We start from the raw sequence: 22,491 nt of genomic DNA, 5'->3' as shown, positions 1-22,491 counted from the left end.
GTGTGTGTGTGTGTGTGTGTGTGTGTGTGTGTGTGTGTGTGTGTGTGTGTGTGTGTGTGTGTGTGTGTGTGTGTGTGTGTGTGTGTGGTCATGGGTTTGACATCTGTCTTAACTTGCCCGTAAACTGTTTGCACTGTTTTTGTATGATCTATTTGACTTCACATTTTGTAAAGACCCTTTTTCTTGTTAGAATGAAGCACTTTTATTTTTTTATGCAAAAGTTAAGCCAATGTTTTCGAGAGTGTGCTTCCATTTGTATGCCGTGTTTTGTCATATGTTGCCTGGCTACTATCTTGTTAAAATGATGCGTCTCTTTAAATTGTTCCTGCCATGCAGAGTATGTTGCCTCTGTCCACAACCACATGATAATAAATTCCCCATGTTGAGGTCTAGGCTGGATGTTAGCATACTATTAATGGTCAAGCACTGTAAATCATGCATACACACACACACACACACACACACACACACACACACGCACGCACGCACGCACGCACGCACGCACGCACGCACGCACGCACGCACGCATGCACACACACACACACACACACACAAACTCACTCACTCACTCACTCACTCATGCACGCACGCACGCACGCACGCACGCACGCACGCACGCACGCACACACACACACACACACACACACACACACACACGCACATACAGGCACACATGCACACACACAAACACACACTTGTTTGCATGTTTCACTGACTTGTTTGCATTTTTCGCAGATTTTTCCTGATTTTTTTCAAGGAAAACTGAACATTGTGATGAACATGCATCCTAGTGCATTATTGGGTGGGTTTATCAGATGTCCAGATGTCTGGTTTGCTGAATGAAAGTGATGTGAAAGTGAAAGTCCCATATTTGCCATTGTAGCACACAGCAAACCATGATGAAATCCCATTTTCACTGAACCTGTTCCAAGGATGGGGGAGAGAGAGAGAGAGAGAGAGAGAGAGAGAGAGAGAGAGAGAGAGAGAGAGACAGAGAGAGAGAGAGAGAGAGAGAGAGAGAGAGAGAGAGAGAGAGAGAGAGAGTGTGTGTGTGTGTGTGTGTGTGTGGTTGAATATGTTGTAAAGCAGTACTCTAAAAGGCCCTTGGTGTCATAAAGCTGTCTGCTACCTGCCTGCCTCAGTCCAGCCCTTCACAGTAGCCTCTCACTGCCAGTCCATCATTCCAACCATCATATGTATTAACAACCAGTAAATCACCAACCATACACACATGCTACAGCTCTCACACTCACACATGCACACACACACACGCACGCACGTACACACACACACACACACACGCAACTGATACAAGCATTGAAAAATGGGAAGTACTGTACCGTCACCCAAGGCCTTCTGACAGTTTCCAGCAGGTCTAACTGTATATCATGCAAAATTGCATGGAATCCCTCTCACATTCAAATATAGAAGCGGTATGTGATGGCCGGCCATGCTGTGTTTCAAATGAACAAGGGGGATAAACATAGAAAATAAGACCCCATTCTAATTTCACATCTCATCACATCCCATCACATGCATCCATAACACACAGTGAATGAGATGTGAATAGCATGAATGTGATTACCTGTTCCATCATCAGCCACACTGTTCCATCTCAGACTCACTTTCACTTGCTCTCTTCTCTCTTTATTCCTCTCCCTCATGTGATGGTACCATACCATCCCTTATCCTTAATGTCTTGGTTCCAGTACAGAAAAGAAAAACCAGGCCGGGCATTTTCAGTCAAGATCAGTCCACCAGGCATTGCGGGAGCCAATGAAGCCTACAACAACATTTTTAGTAATCTAATATCTGTTTTTTATTTTACCTCAACAGCCAAAATTAATATTTGAATCTGACTCTGAGAGGTTTGCTGTGGCGGCATGAGGACTGATACCATTTCATAAAGGGGAAGGCCAGGCCAAAATCATCAACGGTTCACCGGGTAAATACACTATATGCCCTATGGCCAGTCCAGCCTGCTGCCTCCAGTCCCAAGCAGATACACACAGACGGAGGGAAATAGGGCGAAAAGCAGCGAGAGGATAAAAGGGAGAAAGCAGAACCGAATAAGGATGGAAAGGCAAACACACTATTTCATAAAAAAGATTCAATTTTAAAAATCCATGTGTTTCACCCAACACCTAAAAAAAATAATAATAAAAAAACATCCTCCAAAAGTAATGGAGTATTTGAGTTTCCCTCTGCCTCCATGTATGTTGCTATAGTTACAGCTGTCATATAGAGAGGAGAATGGCTGGCTAGTTACTGTTTAACCTCCCCACCCACATTTACCCAGATTAGGAAAATCAATAAGATAACAGGCACGCCGGCCTTACCTTGCACCAACAACACCTCTCACAGCACACAGCCTCACAAAGCCGCACCACAGAGGAGGCAAGCAAAGCCAGCGAGCCATCCAGCAACCTACGACAAAACAATCCCACCGCCATATTTCACCACTGGCTGGCTTTCGGGCTGACAGGGCAAGGCAGGTAGGCAGGGCGGGCAGGCGTGAAAGAGAGAGCGCACCGTGGCGTAGTGGAGGAGACATGGTGAACGTGAGCACACGGAGCAGCAGTGGTGGTGGTGGCGGCGGAGACGGCAGTGGGAGCAACAGCAGTAGTAGTAGCAGCAGCAGCAGCATGGATGCAGCATATGGTGAGTACGAGTGAGAGTTTCGGACACGGAGACAGAGGCTGAGGCTATATGTTGGGAAAGGCCCAGTTTCGTGTGTGTGTGTGTGTGTGTGTGTGTGTGTGTGTGTGTGTGTGTGTGTGTGTGTGTGTGTGTGTGTGTGTGTGTGTGTGTGTGTGTGTGTGTGTGTGTGTGTGTGTGTGTGTGTGTGTGCGTGCACATCATCTGGGAAACTGCGTAGGTTGGTTGGGGGTTTAAAAAAAGAAAGGAGGGAGAAAAGGGAGGGAAGAGAGATGGAAGAAAAAAACAGGAAAGGAGCGGTCAGGTGTAGCTCAGGTGCTGCTCGTAGGCTACTGTACGTATACAGCAGATTGTACTGCCTGGAGTTATGGCGGAGTGCTTCAGATACACAGTACAATTTGCAGTGTTAATTCCACACTGATCTTAGCAAATTTGGTTGACTCTAACACTCGGTTTAGTGTTAAAGTGTTGGCTTAACACTTAGATTGTTGTATTTAACACTGTTTGTTGTATTTAGCACATACATGGCTTTGTCGTGTAAATTCAACACTCAAAGAGTTAAAATTTAACACTAAAATCGAGTGGGACCATATGGGGCCTCTGGTTATTTCTATTAAGGCTTCATAAACTGAACAAATGGACAAAATCCAAAGCACTCACCTTTGAGTCAAGGTAGTAGAGTTATTTAAAACCCCTTTATTTTACATTTAAGTTAAGAACTCCGGTATAGCCATCTGGCCTTCATCCACGCCCTGAACATAAAGGGTTTTTGTATAACACTACTACCTTGACTCAAAGATGACTGCTTTGGTCTGGGATGTTGTAGGGAGGGAGGTGTGGCACCCTGCCATCATGGCTGCTGGGAACGGCACACTTGTTGTCGCTCAGGCAGCCTGATGGTGTTTCTCCCGGACATTGACTTACATCTGGTGTAATGTGTGTGGACAGGAGTCAGGCTATTTTAGGGGTTGTTGTTGCTGTGATGATGATGACTTGATCCCAGTCTGAGTCAGTGTTCGATGTTTTATTCAATAGCTGTTGTCTTCAGAGGCTTGGCACAAGCTATAGACACACGCCCTCATTTTGAATGGAGACATTGAAGCTTTTTGATAACAAATGACACACAACCCAGATTTTTTTTTTTTAAATTAAGGCACAACTCAACCTAGAAACAGCACACTTGTTGTCGCTCAGTATGCTGGTGTTTTAGGGGTTGTTTCTATGATGATGACTTGGTCTTAGTCTGTGAGAGTCAGAGTTTCATTTCTATTTGATAGCTGTCTGCAGTTCTAAGTCCTGCTATAGACATGAACTCTCATTTTGGATAGAGAGATTGAGTGTTTTTAATTATAAATTACAACCCAGATTTTTTTAATGAAGGCTCAACCCATAAATCAATGTATTTGAGGGGAAATGACTGAATATAATGTGGTTGTTTTGGTTTTTTACTTGGCACATTTGTGTACAACCACAATGGACATGATGAGCAGGATAGATAGGATATGGGCCTTCACTAATTCATTGGCAATACCTCATACATCAGCATGGTCCTCAAGTACTGCCACAGCATTGGCTGTTGCCATGCTCCAGGCCTGCAATTACTTGTGATGGAGGCCATTTATGGCCCATAGCAGTGTTAATTTCGTCAACCATGACTATGACTAAAATATTTCGTCAAAGCCCTTTTTTGATTTTCGTCATTTAGACTAAGACTAAGACTAAATTGGGAAGGCAATGACTAAAATATGACTAAAACTAAAATTGATTTTCGTCATTGTGACTAAGACTAAGACTAAATTTAAAAAAACGGACTAAATTAACACTGGTGTTAAATACAATAGAGAAAAAGAGAAGCAGTGTTTCATTCTGCACAGTGTGATACATGCTAAAAAGAGAAGCAGTGCACGGAGAAGGTTTATTCTGTCCAGTCAATGATATATGTTAAGAGAAGCAGTGTGTGGAGAAGTTCTATTATGTACAGTGTTGACTAAAATGACTAAAATTGACTAAGACTAAAATTGATTTTCGTCATTTAGACAAAGACTAAGACTAAATTGGGAAGGCAATGACTAAAATATGACTAAGACTAAAATTGATTTTCGTCATTGTGACTAAGACTACGACTAAATAAAAAAAAGCTGACAAAATTAAAACTGGCCCATAGTAAATATGTCAGTGGAGCCAGGAGGTACCCAAGTGTTGCCCTACCAACACAGAGCAACCAGGGATGCCAAGTGTACACATACACACGTCTTGACGGTGGATAACTAACTTGCATAGCAATACACAGGATCTGTGCTGTCTTTAACTGTATTTATATTCAAATATACCATGTGTAATATTAGCAAGGGCTTATGTTTGTGTCAACTTTGTGTTGCTAGTTCACAACTTTTTTTTTCACCACTAACATCAGTTTCAAGTATTGTCTTAAGATTTAAATTTTGTATTTTGTACACGAAGACAAAGTACCTTGAGTCGGGGCATGGGGTGGGGGCATACACCGTTCCAATGCTTTGTGCTTTTCACTCTCTGTAACGTATATTGTAAGTTTTACACAGAGAACCCTGTGTCATGTGTTTAAGCCTCAAAGTAATGTCACTGGCCATAACTGTAAGTGTAAACATCCAATGCTGTCTTGAGCCAAGGACAGGAAACAGTTCTTCTTGGTGTTAAGTGCTCATCGTGGGTGTATACGCACACACTTGTGTGTTTACATGTTATAACACATGAGAAAGTGCATGTTAGACTCTGCTGCTTCTATTTTGTCCACACTCATTTGCCTTCACTACATCCACAGTAAAGAAATGTGATGGGCAGGTGTGTGTGTGTGTGTGTGTGTGTGTGTGTGTGTGTGTGTGTGTGTGTGTGTGTGTGTGTGTGTGTGTGTGTGTGTGTGTGTGTGTGTGTGTGTGTGTGTGTGTGTGTGTGTGTGTGTGTGTGTGTGTGTGTGTGTGTGCGCATACACATCCACACGTGAGTGTGTGAGTCTCTCTCTATGTGTGAGTGTATGAGTGCTTGTTTATGTGAGTAATATCTTAGTTGTGTCACCTTACATTAAAGTGTGAGCACAGAGTGGACGTTTTTGTCAGCAAAGCTCTAACTATTGTTTTGCTTTTCACACATATTGTAGGCTATTCACACATATTGTAGGCTATTGTAGGGAATTCCAAAGTCAGTAGAGTGTCGTATGGAGTCCTATCCACACATTTCGATATTAGCTATCCTTAGCCTTTTATCAGACAGGCCTGGGCTTGCCTTTGGTTTCCATTGTTTCCCGCCACTTGAACGTTACAGCATCACACAGAACACATCAAACAGCAGGCGCACTGTTTTCACAGCTGATATAGTCACGTAACAGGCAGCGTTTCATTATGAAGTCTAATGCTCAGCTAATCACATGGTCAGTCTCTCGATACATTCTTGGCAGCCCGCATGTTTTGCCCCATCCCCTCCCCATGCCATGTCACCTCTCCTCCATATCATTTAAAAATTAAACGTACGCTATACCACACAAAAACACACATTTTCATGCCCCGACAATTTAAAACAAAATCTTTTGAGGCACAAATCTTATTTAATGTTTCCCTTCTTTACATATGAGAAAAATGAGTCCCTATAATATTTGTGTAGTCCATATACGTATGAATGATTTTGTGAAGTTATATACATGTCTAGGCTACAGTATTTCCCGTACAGGCGAACATAGGCTACTTCTGTTGACTTCAGCAAGCCACTTAGGGCTGCACGTCCATGACTGTATGCTACATATTTACAATTCCCAGTTATTTCACATTTAGTGTATTCAAAACATAGGCTACATATGAAGAGCTCTTTTCCAAAAAGTCAAAAACACCATTTTTGACTTTTTTCATTTTAATATTAGAATTGACTGTGAAGAAGTCCTGTCATCTATGTGTGAATTTTTGCTATTCAAATATTTTCGGAACATACTTTTAAAACGGATTTTGCAATGCAATTCAATGGAATAACCAATACAAAAATGTCAATTTCCCAACATTCTATAAAATGGATTTATCTCATTTTGGAAAAGAGCTCTTCATATGTACTGTATGATTATGCATTATGCATATAGACTTAACTCTCCTTGAAGGTAAAGATTTATGATACGGTTCCATTTCTTCAAGTATTGTTGATATTTGAGCTACAACACAACTATGCAACATCCCTGGACGTGTTTAACAATCTGACACTTAAATGTTTTCGAGCAAAGGGTACATTATTTGTCACTGGGTCTGAGTCTTTATGGCAGATATCTCTCTCAAATGAGGTTTTTAACACATTGTGATATCACATGTAGCCTACAGGTTTTTACAACCTTTTTATAGTTGGGGTCTTCATGTGTTCAGTTAAAGACAGTAGAGAGTCAACAGCTTTGTGGTGGACAGCTTTGTTTGTTCTGGACCCACACACACACACACACACACACACACACACACACACACACACACACACACACACACACACACACACACACACACACACACACACACACACACACACACACACACACACACACACACACACACACACACACATGCTGCAAGCTCATCAAGAACACACTTCTGAATGCATCCACACACTCGACACCAGCTCACAAGCATATTCATAATATAGAGCTCTAAAGAAACATGCATCCATCATCAAGCAAAGCCAATAAGCCAAGCCACAGAATGGAATGCAAACACTCATTACAATACCCACCTCCCTCTCACTGGCTCTTTCTTTATTTGGCATCCACATTGCCTCAGAAACCTTTAACTCTTTCTGACCCAGTCACTTTTGTCATTCTTTTTTTAATGTATTTATTTGGACTTTTTTGCCTTTATTTGATAGGACAGATAGAGATGGTGACAAGGAGCAAGTGGGAGAGAGAGATGGGGGAGGATTGCCAAATGCCCCAGGCCAGAATCGAACCCGGGTCGCCTGCGCAGCAACCCAGTTTAGGCCACGGCAGGGCCTACTATTGTCATTCTAAGGCTTCATTAGCACTCTCTAGCCTTGAGCAAGTTGGCTACACAAGCCACCCTTAACCTGCTAAGACATGGAGTTATACATTTGCTGTTGTTACCAGAATGGCAATGACCATGTCATAGTGCATTACTAAAGGCCCTGTGTTATGTCATAGTAGTGTAGTAGGCCTACTGTGGTAGTTAACTTTTCAATGACTATTATCGCCACTGGAGGTACGGCATGCATTAAGGGGTTAACTGAGGTAAAATTATGAAAAAATATGAAAGCGAATGTATCAGGAAGAGGTCACCTGTCAATGCCTTTGGTGCTGGTTACATGTATTTTTAATGCAGATATTTTTTCTTATCCGTTTGGGTGTAAACACAATAGGGGGCGTTTTAGCCCCCTAAATAGGATATATATTTTTAAATGCCCATTCTAAAACTCTGTTTCAGGGTAAGAGGAAGGTGTAAAATTAAACTTTTTCCAAAAATGGCACAATATCACTTTACCTAATATTGACTTTGTGGCCAAATTAACAACAGCTGTAAGTCAGTGTTAACTGCAAAGGATAATTAAGGACAGCTGTCAAAAATTTGCGGTGTGCTGTGACTTGTTCCACACTCCAGCCCTGGCGGTTGAAGCGTTGAACTTTACCATGCCGACAGTACTGACAGTAAGAAAAAAACTGCCAGGGGCCACCATGCCGTACTACACTCTTTTGATGTCAGTGAGCTGTCTTCTCTCTATCGTCTTTGATTAGCAGCCACCAAGCGGGGAGAACAGGTGTGTGAGAATATGTCTGAACCAACAACTATTTTAACATTGTCTGGCCCATTTGATGCTGTGGTGGTGTATTTTGAGTAATGTGTCAAATGTACTTTTGTTTACATCATGTAACATAAGAAGAATGATAGGATATATGTTACATTTTGCTCAATCTATCCAATGTTATAGGCTAGTTCACATGTCAATGTTACATCTAAGCCTCCACACCAACCCGACGATTGAGCGTCAGGACTAGTTGAAGAGATTCAGAAAGAAAATGTGTTGGTGTGTCTTGATAAATTGGGGGAAGATGGAAGACGTGCGTGTGAAAAATGTACTTGTGACTGTGTCATTGTGGGCAAATTTGGTCAAGATGTCATGTACCGTAGTTTGCTGGACTAATTGGTAATTTTAAACATCACGCCAACTAATCACAGTAGCCTAGTATTCAAAAAGGGCAGAGACAACACCAGAGGATACTGTCCTGGGGCCAGGGCAGAGGTAACATTTTGCGCTCAGGTGTTATTTATACATTGGACATAACCAGTGTTGCAAAATAAAGTCACAGGAAGTCACTAGCTCTCTGAAAAGTCGCTAGGTGGTGTCATGACGTTATATATGACGTCACAGCACCACGCATGACACACTGATCTCTAGAAAACGGGCCTACATGGCTACAGTCATTATAAGAAAAGACAGTGCTAGCTACTTTTTGGAGATCAGACCTAATCTGCAGCGCTGCTTAACCAAGGGAATGACGGCGGCACAGAGTTACAATTATGTTGAAAAGCAATGATTTTGTCACTGAAAAGTAGAGATGCACCAGATCCTGATTTTTAGGATCCTGCCGGATACCGGATCCACTGCTTAAAATCCTGCCGGATCCGGAACCGGATACCGGATCCTACAAATGGGTTGAAACATATAAGGGTCTTTTCTACTAGCCCTGCTAGAGCGGGGCTGCGCACTGCTGGGGCGTGGTTTCGTTTTCTTTTTGCATTTACTCCACCCATCATCAGCTCAAACAGGGCTCAAACAGGGGCGATTATAGAATCGCGAAAGACGTGGTTCGAGGCGTGCGGGTCAGTTCCACTAGGCTACATGTTGCCTGTGTTAGGATTTACCGGCATGTGCAAACATCTATCCCCACCCACGCACTTTAAAAATCAACATGGCTTTTCTGTCAGCAGTTTTTACAGTAGACTAGATAGGAAATTGGTCAAGCAATTATCATGTTCTTTAAAAGTAACCCCAGTCTGACCAAGGAGTTGTCAAGGAATTATTTTTGTGCTGCTGGCATTTATCGACGGATTGAAAAACAAACAAAAAAAATATTTTTTTTCATGAAGCTCCACGCCTCCTCGCGCTTTCACGGGAGAAATACAGTAGGCTATGAACACGCACCATGCAAAAAAGTCTTCACAATGCACACTAATCTGTTGGCTGGCATTAAATTCATTCCTTTTCATCGAACATCTTTCATACGCGAGGTATCCGTAGGACAGGTTGCTTTTGTTCTATGTTAATAAACTTTGGGTATTTTTTTTCTGGCCGTGTGGTTTACGGATTGCTTCCTCATTCGCGAGCCTCTGCAAATCACGACTGTCTTTATGCTTTTAATAAATATGGCAACAGAGCATGGAAACTGCAATGGATTGGAAGTAGTTTCATAACTCAATTGGATGCGCTGCAACAGAAAGGAAACAGGGCGACCAATAGGCTATGCAACTGAATATGCCGACAAGAGGACGCATTAAAAATGTGCATGCTGTGAAATATGGTAAACATCGACAAGAGGACAGAGTGCATTAGACGTGTGCACGCTGTGAAAGTATGGTAGGCCTAAACATCTCACCGAAAGTAGTTTTGGATGACGGAATGTCTGCTATCCAATTATTTGCTTCCGAATTGCAAATGCACTTTGGCAATATGCAACGGAGGGAAGTAGGCTATAGTAGGCTATACAGTTACCACGGCTAAAATACAGTCCAACCGCAATATCCAATTGCCTATAATCACAAGACTATTAGGGTAATGAGTAACTGGTATCGTTTGGAGGAGGAGGAGTCCTTTTCCTGTGTTATTTACCATGGCGTGAAAGCCTGGTCATTATTCACGTGCCCACTCAGGGCGACTGCGACTGCTCACCTAAACTGTACCTACGGTACCGAACTCTGCTAGATGGAAACGCGGGCCAAACCAGTACCGTTAGCCCCCCGCCGACTCTCATGAATATTTATAAAGCCCGCACCGGAACGCGGAACCCAATGGAAAAGAGACTATAGTCTACTCGCACACGTGGGCCCTTTTTATTACGTTGGCTCAAACTATTTTTTAGACTCATTGGCTTATTGCCACACTGCCTGCAACAGCCACTTCCAAAGGGCTTTCACTCCATGCATTGACTGGGGTTGTGAAAGAATGTCTGAAAAGTCTAGGCTAGAGATGCAATAGACCCTGATTTTTAGGTAACATGCCGGATACCGGATCCTCTGCTTAAGATCCTGCCGGACCCGGATCCTGTGAAAAACCCAATTATCCTGCCGGATCCAGAACCGGATCTGGTGCATCTCTACTGAAAAGACGAGTTTTCAAAAGCCACCAGATCCACCAAATAGACACTAAAGCCGCTAAATTGGCAACACTGTATATACCTGGATGTTTTTATAAACAAATATTTTTCTTCCCCTATACTGACTTTTTCACTGGATTTAGCGACTTTTTTCCGTCCCTGGTGACTAAAAACTTCATCTAGCGACTTTTTGGTGAATCTTGCGACTTGAAAAACATGCTTTTTCATTGACTAAATCATTGTTTTTCAACATGATTGTAACTCAGAAGCGTTTCCCACAGTGAAGCAGGGCTGCAGATCAGCTCTGATCTCCAAAAAGCAGCTAGCACTGCCCAATTACATTAAGAACATCGGCGTGTGGGCATGTTTTCTACAGATCAGCGTGTGTGTGTGACGCTGTGACGTCATATGCAACGTCATGACGTCATCTAGCGACTTTTCAGCGAGCCAACATCGACTTGACTGGCCCTGCCGCGGCCATCCGGTAGGGCACTAGCCTACCATGCGGCTAACCCGGGTTCGATTCCCGGCCCGGGTCCTTTGCCGACTTCTCCCTGTCTCTCTCCCCATTCGTTTCCTGTCTACCTCTCATACTGTCCTGTCCATAATTAAGTCTAAAAGACCAAAAAAATCTCAAAAAACAAACAAAAAAAATATCCACATGACTGATTTTTTTGCCTCCAGACCAGTACTCACCGTTGAAAAAGAAAGTGACTCCCCTCGTGACCATGCCATACTACGGTCCAATGACGTATGTAGTCCCTCCTATCTCTAGTCTCCTTGGTATCAAAATACCTGGGTATCAATAAATAGGCCCTCAGAGCGGGTGAAGGGCAGAGGTAACACTCTGTCCTCAGGGTCTCCTGCCCTCAAAACAGGTGAATGTTTAAAAATGCCTATAGACGGCCATTTTAAAGCTGGTTGAGACAAAATCCAAATTGGCTTAATAACAAAGACAGCAGCAAACATGAAATGAATGGTGAGGGGAACATCTCAGAAAAGGGCCTTTATGTTGAAAATAGTAAAGTTGTCCTTTAATTTAGCCTCCTTCAGCTGAAATGATATGATGTGGAGGTGAAAAAAAGAAAAGAGAACCAAAACAAAGAGGCATTATTCCCAATTGTTCAGGGATCTGTGTTGTTCACATGCCGCAGCCTGGACCTCAGTTGTCTCGTCAGCAGTGTTCAGCCGTCTCGAGAGCTCCCGAGAGCCTGAAGGTTTGTCCCGCCACCGGAATCCCCTTCTGTTGTGATTGGATTGAGCCAATCACACCAAGTTTCTTCCCTCATCATTCAGCATTCTGGTTGTGATGTAGCCTGGTGAACCAGCGCCACCCGCTGGGCGGCAAAATATTTTTAAAATAAATTAGACATAAATTAGACATCCACATTTAGTCTGGTTTATCAGGCTAGTTGTGATGTACTTTTATATTTACTTTTAGTCCCTTTATTGGATAGGGCAGTGAAGACCAGGCAGGAACTGAGAAGGAGATAGGTCCTTTCTTCCTCTCAACACAAGAGGGCGCCGGTCTGTGGGAACTCAGTAAATGCCACAGTATAGTTTGCACAGCCGCATTGCAATCTAGTTTCTGTAGTTAAATTCGGCCTTCAACCTTGTGAGGTGAGGCTCGAGGTCCTCAATGATCAGATTTTGTATTCTGTATCTGGCAAAGTGTATTCAGTAAAAATAAATCACTGGGCCTTATATTAGTTGACACTACAGCAGGGATTTTTACAGTTTTCTCCACTGATACAAATCATTATTCTTGCCCCCATTAGAATGACCAGGATCTTGGAGAGGGCTGAGCAAACAAGTCAAGGGTGGCACAAGCGATGAAATAAATGTCATCATTTAAGACCTACTAGTTTCAGAAACATCCCTGGAATTGCAGTACAGCCTACTGCTGTTTATCAGATGATGTTGTTCATAGAACACTACAGTACATTACAGTATACTGTATGTACATATACAATATTTTCATTTGAACAACTGAACCAATCTTGACTATAATATCCAATATCTTCTTTTGGATGGGTGTTGCACAGGACTTGCGATGAAACAAGCATGGGAAATTTAGAAGTGATAAAACAAGTATCGTTCACAACCATCTATGTCGTGTCTGCAGAATTTTCATAGCAACATTTCGGTAACTGTAAGTGTATTGTACGTGTGTGTCTGTGTGTGTGTGTGTGTGTTTGTGTGTGTGTTTGTGGATTATATGCGCCGTACACTTGACACTATTAGGCGCAGTGCGCAGGCCTCCAATCAAATCTCATTGTGACAGGCATTAAGGACTAATCCACATTTCTCCAACTGAGGCCTAAATGCTGCCAGATCTCTCTCTCTCTCTCTCTCTCTCTCTCTCTCTCTCTCTCTCTCTCTCTCTCTCTCTCTCTCTCTCTCTCTCTCTCCTCCACTTCCGCTTTTCCTGGTTCAATACATGGGTCTATCTCTCTTCCTTGCCGTCTTCCCTTCCGCTACGCTCCTTCCTTCGTTCCCTGCTTTCTCTCTCTCCTTCCCGCCTCTCTCCTGCTCTCTCTCTCTCTCTCTCTCTCTCTCTCTCTCTCTCTCTCTCTCTCTCTCTCTCTCTCTCTCTCTCTCTCTCTCTCTCTCTCCTTCCTGCCTCTCTCCTGTTCTCTTTCTCTCTGTTCTCCTCTGAGGCCTGTTGCGCTGTTCAATTCTCCACAGTCTCAGCCATATGCAGGATGTACAGGGAGGATGGTGCAGGATCGTTCAACACTGCAGGTACCACACACACACACACACACACACACACACACACACACACACACACACACACACACACACACACACACACACACACACACACACACACACACACACACACACACACACACAGACTTATTATTCTTTAGATGTGAATATGTTTATGAGGCGGTGTCAAGTGTGTGGATGCATTGAGATGCATGCTTGATGCACTTGCAACATTTGTGTGTGTGTGTCTACTTTTGGTTAGTGTGTGTGTGTGTGTGTGTGTGTGTGTGTGTGTGTGTGTGTGTGTGTGTGTGTGTGTGTGTGTGTGTGTGTGTGTGTGTGTGTGTGTGTGTGTGTGTGTGTGTGTGTGTTTTGGTACCAAAATACATGCGGGGACCTAAAGCAATTTAATGGATTTGTTGAGTTGTATATACATGTAATATTGTAGGCTGGTGATTAGTTTATGTCATTGGCCATAGTTATACACATTTCAGGGCAATATCTAACAAACAGAGCTTTACAGAGACACAGTGGAGAGAAGTTGAGAATAATAAGGTTTTATTATGAAGTGCTACAATTGCCATTCAAAGTGGACGAAAACAACAGTAAAACAAACTTCAACAAAATGGTTAGTTAGTGCAAACTGATGATTAAAGTCATTGGAATGTGTATTGTCAAGCTGCTGTGTGCTTTACATAATCGTGAAGACTTGTGATTAATTTTTACACAAAACATAAGCTGCATGTTCGACACAAAGACAAGGCAAATATTAGCTTTGGTTTACCTCATTCATCTTCTGTGTGTAATTTCTCTAAACATTGTGAGTTTCGTTTCTGGAATAAGAGTCCTTTGGGATATGAGCTTTGGAGAATATTTGTGGCCATTTGTGATATTTTCAATGGGATACAGTTACACTACTCAACTCACTCTTATTCAAAGCCTTAACTTGTGAAAATATGCTTACCGCTACTTGGTTTGGAATATGCTTCACTTGTGTTGTCAATGTGCTTCCACTCCGACTGTGAAGTCGTTGACGGGTGGAACTGATGGGTGACAGTGCTATGACAAATTTCATCCACAGCGTGGCGCTGCTATGCAGTGCGTGGGCCTTGCCCTCCACCGCACTTGACATGCTCCTAGATCTCTTAAAGACACTGCTCAAATCTAATGCAAACTAACTCATCTCTTTTAATCCACAAGTAAAGGCTGAACTGTTAACCCAAAGCAGTTTAAAAATGCCCACCTATATCCCTCTCTGGGGTAAATAAATAAGCTTTGCCAGGGGAGAGATTATAGTAATACTATGTCTGGTCATCATGCCTGAGGTAAGCGGATCAGTCCATGCTGATCAGGTTACTGTCGGTAATGATCATTGTTTAGGTGCATGCCAACGGGCTGCTATTAATGTCAATTGGCTTACCGAGTAGAGCACCGATGTCTATATTGTTGCTTATTTAGTGCTCATGTTGGCTGTGGAGTGCTGCATAAGTGACTTTTGACAGCTGCAAAGCTGCCAGCTTGGCTGACCCGAGGAAAATCATACGGTTTTTTATCTTGTATACATTGTCAGCTATGTGGAGAATGTAGCTTTGTGACACTGTGTATTTTTTAATGAAGTTCAATATCCTGGCATGTTTGAAAGGATAATCATCATCACCACACAGATCAAAGATCGTCTGAATAAACCAATAAAAACACGGGGGTGTCGTGGGTAGCCTATGACGTCACTCTGCCTTGCTGTAGCGCTCAGCTGATTTTCATCATACAGTATCTGGGGAAATCCAGTATGATGCTAGTCTGGTACAGAAGCCCGGTGACCTCACTTTCTGTCTTATTGAGAAATGTTGTATATCTGCAGGTGATATCTGCATGGCAATTTAAATGTAGCACACAGTTGACGACGTCATCCGTCACAAATACTCTTTTCATGAACTGGTTTGCCAGGGTGGTATGCTGCCATCATTGCTGCTTGGTCCACTGGGGGCCATGGGGGTCAAGCAGTTGTGTTGTCGTGGTGACCCACATCACTCTTAAACAAAGATTCTAGAGTCAAGAGTGCTCTAGAATGTTTACTCTAGTCTAAACCTCATTCCTTACCCAGTGAAATCTAACCTGTACATGAAAGCCATTACTATAATGTACCGAATAATGTACAGTGCATTAATATTATGTACCCTGGTTAGAGAAAGATTACTTTTTTTTAATAGTATGTTGGCCACATGATCTAACTTTGGTCTTCTTTCCCGACACTGTTCATAGTGTTAAACTTACGAGTACTGTAAGTACGACTTTTAAAATAATGATTCTAGTGAAAGGGCTTTCATACCCCATGAAAATTCTTCTCTTAAACAAGGCGAGTAATTAATGACATTGTAAGGTGACCTACATGCCAAGTACAGCACTCTATAAATGCACACACTGTGATTGCCTATACAGTGCTAATCCATACATAATAAGTTGCTTTGGATAAAAGCGTCCACTAAATGTAGCGTAATGCAGTGTAATGAATTATAATGTAACATAATCTATGCAAACCACTATTATCAAAAGATTCATGATAGTTAAAGAACAGCACTTTTTGTTCAATACTTTTGTCCGATACCCAGTAGTAACTCCTACATCGAGCCAGCTCTTCAATACCCTATCGAAGTTGCTGATGGTCAAGATATGTTAATCGAAAGAAAAATAGGATTGTAGATGGATTAAGAATGTGTAATTCCGATGTGTATTTAGTGCATATTAACAACGCTCGTGAGTTGAGTGTGTGTGTGTGTGTGTGTGTGTGTGTGTGTGTGTGTGTGTGTGTGTGTGTGTGTGTGTGTGTGTGTGTGTGTGTGTGTGTGTGTGTGTGTGTGTGTGTGTGTGTGTGTGTGTGTGTGTGTGTGTGTGCAAGTAAGCCCATATGTGTGTGTAGCTCAGAGTGAGTTGAATATGTGTGTGTGTGTCTGTGTATGTGTATGTTTGCGTGTGTGTTTGCGTGTGACTGTGTGTGTGCGCGCATGTGCGTATGCGTGTGCATATATGTGTGTGCATGCATGTGTGTGTGTGTGTTCGCGTGTGCATGTGTGTAGCTCACAGTGTCTCTTCGGTAGAGATGGCAGAGCAGACTGAACCAGACCAGTCTTAAACTGAATCCTCAGCAAAGGCCCACGTTAATGATTCACACAGTCTTATCAGAGGCCATGATTGATTTACAAAGAGCATTGGTCAAAATGTTTATTGATGCAATTGTTTACTTATTTGGTGTACTAAAGGCTGCCAGAGTGTTTTTCTCCTGTTCAGACGGGGTGATATGTTCAGACATGATGATACGCTCAGGCATTATGGGCACTGAAACGTATGGTAAAGGCACTCCGCCACACAGTAAAAATATGCTGTGTTAGTTCAACACCGGATTTAACCTATTCTAGTTTATATTTGTTCCCAGGGTACTCTATATGTGTTGAATTAACACTGCATTTTTACTGTGCATGCACCCGTTGCCATGAGGCCTAACGCTGGCCAAGTTCATACTGAAATGCATCTCTTGACGGTGCACAGTGTTTCTCAACCTATTTTGAACAGACGCCCCCTTGACCTTAGCATAAGCCTTCCAACGCCCCCTTGACCTCATCATAAGCCTTTCAACTCCTCCCATAGTACAAAGTATTAAAAAATAAAACAGACTACAGTAATGCACCTTAATTGCAACTGAGTGCCCCCCTCTCAACTGCATCCTTCTTGACGCCCTCCAAGGGCTCTCTAATGACTCCGGGGGTGCTGTAGAGCCCCTGTTGAGAAACACTATGCTGAAGAAAAGCAAGAAAGCGCTCCAAATTTATGAACAGAAAGCCAAGTGAGCAATGCTTCTATGATTGTGTGTGTGTTTGTGTCCTGATATTGCTTTACATGTTGAGACAAATGTATTGTGCTTTTCTTGGTTTTGGTAAATTATTGTACTGGATACAACTAAAAGTGTGTGTTCGTGCGTGCGTGCGTGCGTGCGTGCATGCGTGCATGCGTGCGTACGTGCGTGCGTGCGTACGTGCGTGCATGCATGTGTTTGTCCGTGCATGTGTGTGTGCACACGTTTGCTTATGCATGCATGTGTATGTGTGTGTGGCCCGTTTTTGACATGACCATGTCACCGGCGCACAGGCCTATCGGTGCACGTTTCTTTATGGCCTCATGATTTTCAGCTTCTCAATGAAATATTTTATGGAGGCAGTGCAATATTAGCTACTAGCGGTTTATCATTAGCCCCAGTCCAAATAGTCAGTAGGGTGAGGACTATGGGAACTGCATAGATAACTGTCTCAGTTAATGTTTATGCAAAGGTGTGCTCTCCTCGCCTCTCCTCGCCTCTCCTTGCCTCTCCTCGACAGAGTGTCTTAGGGCACCGCAAGAAGTCTTGGCAGTGTAGTGCAGTGCAGGGTGTTGTGCACAAGCAGCCCGTGTTAAAACATCTCGGGAGCTCACAAGGGGTAGTGTTGTCACCTGTCCTAGTTTAACCTGATTGTCCCCATTTGTCTGTCTGTCTCGGGGAAACATGGTACAGTGTTTTCCCTAGATGCTGAATGAAAGATGTTGTTATTTACAAGAAAAGGGTGGATAGGGCTCCATTTTGTTTTTGTGAGACAGAGGTGGTAACCTTACGAAGGGGACACATGCTGCTGGTGGTTTGTCACTCCCTCTCATACCCCCCCATAATAATTTCACTGCTCCTGTTGTATACTAAAGGCATATAGCTGAAGTTGTCAGCATTTAATTTTTTTTAGATGATAGAGCATTAGAACATATTGTAATTTCCCTGTTTGTCTGGTTTTCTTTGCTTGTTTGTCTGTTTCTGATGATTCTGTCATTGATGCCTCGATTGTTACCAAATTGGCTTTGTACTTTCCATATAAGGAATGGAAACAACCCATTGAAATCTAACGTCATGTGCACCTATGAATGCGTCATTGGGGCCATCTCTGATTGCGCTTGTAATTCCTGAGCTAAAGCATATTTCTAACTCAGGCATGGTAACATTAAGCTTTTTTGGAACTCTTGACTTTCAGCCCAAGTCAGTTTTCCGGCATTCCTGATAGACAAACAAGAGCATGAATTTAAGGCATTACTCACAGTATTCCAGTACTGATAGAGGTAAAGATAACTTAAGTCTTGGTTAGCATATTTCTGACGTTATTTTGCCTCTGCTGTGGAGCTGATTGGCCCAGTGACTTGCTGTGTTTTTACCTGTGGTCTTAAAAGTAGAGTATGTCATTTTCAGAATGTAGGCTCTGCTGCCCATTCACAAATGCTACCTTTTACATTAATATTTTTTACCTCCATGAACTTCTCAGTATCCATTACGAGGGGAGGAAAAACACTCTTCATACATAAAAAGGTGGATCTTTTCTGTCTGATGTTTAGAATTTCCAGTAGCCTAATAGATTTTAAGCTCCAGAATGCACTGTACTTTGGCCAGACCATTACTTATCAATCAATTATGTTTATTACCTAGTAAGTATTCATGAAAAGATCAAATTTGGGGCAGCATAGTTGCAATGCTTACACTGACCACAATCCTGCATAGCTTTAAGGCAAACAGCTTCTTTATCAGAAGTCACATCATCAACTGCACACACATAGCTGATCAAACACATAGCTGATCCCCTGTTTCACTGTTTGGTTAAATGACTTGTGTTTTGATCTATCCTTTGTAGTTTACCAGATCAATACATATTATTTGCATATTGGTATGAGATAAACAGATCAAGATTATACCTTCATCTTTAAAGCACAAACATAAAGACAGGACAACCCTACCCAATTGGGTAACGTCAAAGATTTTGCACAGACAAAAATATGCAGATGCACACAACACCAGAGTGTACACACACACCAGACTCATGGTCATACTGATACTCTCTCACGCGCGCACACACACACTCTCTCTCTCTCACACACACACACACACACACACACACACAGACACACACACACACACACACACACACACACACACACACACACACACACACACACACACACACACACACACACACACACACACACACACACACACACACACACACACACGCACACACGCACACACACGCACACACACGCACACACGTGGCCATGCACCAGAAGTGTTCAGGGGAGGAGCATAGCCAATCAATACCTTCAATGGCTGTGTTTGCACTCCTCACAGATTTACAACAACAACAAATTGTAAGACAACAGCACAACCAGCAATGGCAGTGTGATCACTCAGTGTGCCGGGTATGTGCTTGCCAAAGCTCCACACATCATCCACACGTGATCGTGCGGCCCCTTCAACCTGATGGCCACCGAGGCTGTGCAGCAGTCGAGTCCCTTATCAGTTACCTGTTGACAAGGTTGGCTCTGTGGAGCTAGGGGCCTTACCCACATATCTCTCCCATCAGCAGTGTGTAGCCATTTCACTTCTCTTCTCTTCACTCCACTCCACTCGTCCCTCTTCTCTGGCTACTGTGTTTCCTTTCCTGACCCTGGTTCCACGATCACTTCCTCTCAGCATCATGAAACACATTCGGCATTGAAGGAAAAGCTCTGCTTTCCGATACACATACAGAAAAGCATTAGAATAGCCAGCGTCCATTCAGTTCCGTATTTCCAAAAGGCCCACATGTACGGTACATGGTTCCCTCCTGCTTCCACATAGCGCAGTTTGCACCAACCAGCTAAGCAACATGCTCCGCGGGCCGTCCTCCATTGGCCTCAGAGCTGAGCGAGCTCTGGCCCAGGCGTTTGGGAATGAGGTGCCGCAGCGTGAGGAGAAGGTACAAATAGGGCTGCGGTTACGACTGGAGTTTGCTCAGTGGTCGGAGATCCCTCGGCAGCAAAGGCAGAAGACAGACAGGACTTTGTTCACAAACTGGAGTTTGAAGTTTGAATGGGTGAATACTAGAGTGAGTGGCTAGAGTTACATCAGGGCTGGCCGCAGTGCAGAGCGCGCTCTCCTTTTGACTTTTAGCCCTGCCATGTCATGCCGGGGCTGTGCTCTGCTGTGCACTGCTGACTGATTATAACAATAGCAAAAGGGCCAGGCCAGCTCACCTGCCCCAGCACCTGACTGTACTGTACAGCATGGCCGCTATAGGCTGTAGCTCACCTGGACACTCCAAGCAACTATTTCCCCTGAGCCGGGGCCGTGCTGTGCTGTGCTGCTGATGGCTTATAGGCTGACACATACGGTCGCTTCACTTGGGGACCCTTTTCTCCGTGCTGTAAAACTTTGTTCATGACATGAAATTGAAAGTCAAACCGCCCACCTCATACTCACATTAGAAAAGTGTTAGAAACAAAGGCTACATGACATAGTCATGCCAGCTTGAGGTTAATTGTCATACATTAGTTGGTCAGTTGACCCACAAGTTGAATTTAATGCCCACATGCAGGTTTAGTTTTAGAGTAAGAGGAATTGAATTGATGAATGTTGAAACTTGGCACTTGGTGTTTGGCACTTAAATGTTGCACACTCAGCAGATGATTTTATATTAAACATGTTCAATAAGCCACTTCTGTACCGTGTTTAACAAAAGGCAATACAATAGGTGAGAGAAAGTACACATTTGATGGGGTTGATTGGCCCACTATCACATCAAGTAGCTTGGTATCTTGGTGGAAGATATAATTCAGTAGGTTTGGTATGCTGCAATGTATTGAATTTCCTGGCTAATGTTCAAACAAAGATGTTGAATTGAAAATATGTTGTTGTCTTTCACTTATCAAACAGTGGTTTACAAAAAATGAACAATAACACCCTTCTTCGTGATGATAGTTTATTGGCTTAACTCGAAGCCAAGCTAAGTTGTTACAAACATAGGCCTACTTAGATTGAACTGAAACTTCATGTTTAAAAACATGTTAAGTAGGCCTACTATCTTCTCTTCTGATGAATAAAGGAACAAGGATACGTAATGTTTGTTGGTTTTGTTTGGGACAGAGGGAGAGAGAGAGAAAGAAATGGTTTCTCACAGAGTCCCACCCATCACCACTGATGAAAAGCTGTTATTCAAACAAAATCAGGATAAGGCAATCACTACAGGGAGGGTGTGAGAGGTGAGCACTGAGAAGGAAATAGAAGGAAAGAGACTCCGATTAAAGATGACTTCATCAAGTCTGAGTGGTGTTAATGGCTACAATAAAGTTTCATTTCCTCCCAGAACAAGTACAGCATAACTAACTTAAAGGGGCTCTATGTAAGATTAAAAGTTTAATTAATCACTGTCCCGAGTCAGCCGATGCGTATTTGAGTCATCAGTAAGTAAACGATGATTCTCTGGACCACCTTGGCGGTCTATCCACTGAGAACCCCACATGTAACGTTTTTCTTACAAAAAAATTGCTTTACATACCGTATTCAGATTTGTATCAACTGCTGGCATTCTGTGATGAAAAACATTCTCACAGCGAGCTTATTTAAACAGCATTTTTTCATGAGGGTGTAGATTTTGAGACAGGCATGCCACGGGCACCGCGAAGGTATGAGGCAGTGAGAAGGGCATGAAATGCACACAGTAAATTATACTGTGTTAATTCAACACTTGGAGAGTCACTTTAACACTGCCTATGATGTATTTAGTCCTAGTAATCACTAAGTCTTGAATTAACACTTTTTTTACTGTGAATGAGTCTGAGGACGAGGAGGGAAGTGGAAGAGTTTGACAAAGTTATCTGGGCTTCAAGTAGATTGCATTTTATTACACGGCGTATCGGCACAGCGTGGAGAGATGGGGGAGGGCGATAAAAACACACTTTAATGGCGAAGGAGATAAGATTGGTATGACCTGAGTCAT

General features: G+C 42.9%; 1 protein-coding gene across 2 annotated transcripts in view; it reads left to right on the top strand.

Moving 5' to 3' along the window:
* Positions 1–2,404: 2,404 nt before the first annotated feature.
* The window catches only part of hnf4a (hepatocyte nuclear factor 4, alpha), a 38,584-nt gene continuing 18,497 nt past the window's right edge, over positions 2,405–22,491 (top strand). The window contains exon 1 of one of the 2 annotated variants that reach the window (XM_063209223.1): positions 2,405–2,661. In XM_063209223.1, coding sequence (XP_063065293.1) covers positions 2,553–2,661 — 109 coding nt within the window. In that variant the 5' untranslated portion in view covers positions 2,405–2,552. Of the gene's footprint in view, positions 2,662–13,636; positions 13,715–22,491 lie in introns of those variants that run through there. The other variant, XM_063209224.1, reaches the window with a different exon arrangement.

This window comes from Engraulis encrasicolus, chromosome 10, assembly GCF_034702125.1.
Source record: "Engraulis encrasicolus isolate BLACKSEA-1 chromosome 10, IST_EnEncr_1.0, whole genome shotgun sequence".
Taxonomy (NCBI): Eukaryota; Metazoa; Chordata; class Actinopteri; order Clupeiformes; family Engraulidae; genus Engraulis; species Engraulis encrasicolus.
The sequence above is the reverse complement of the archived record's forward strand: the minus strand, read 5'-3'. Positions and strand labels throughout refer to the sequence as shown.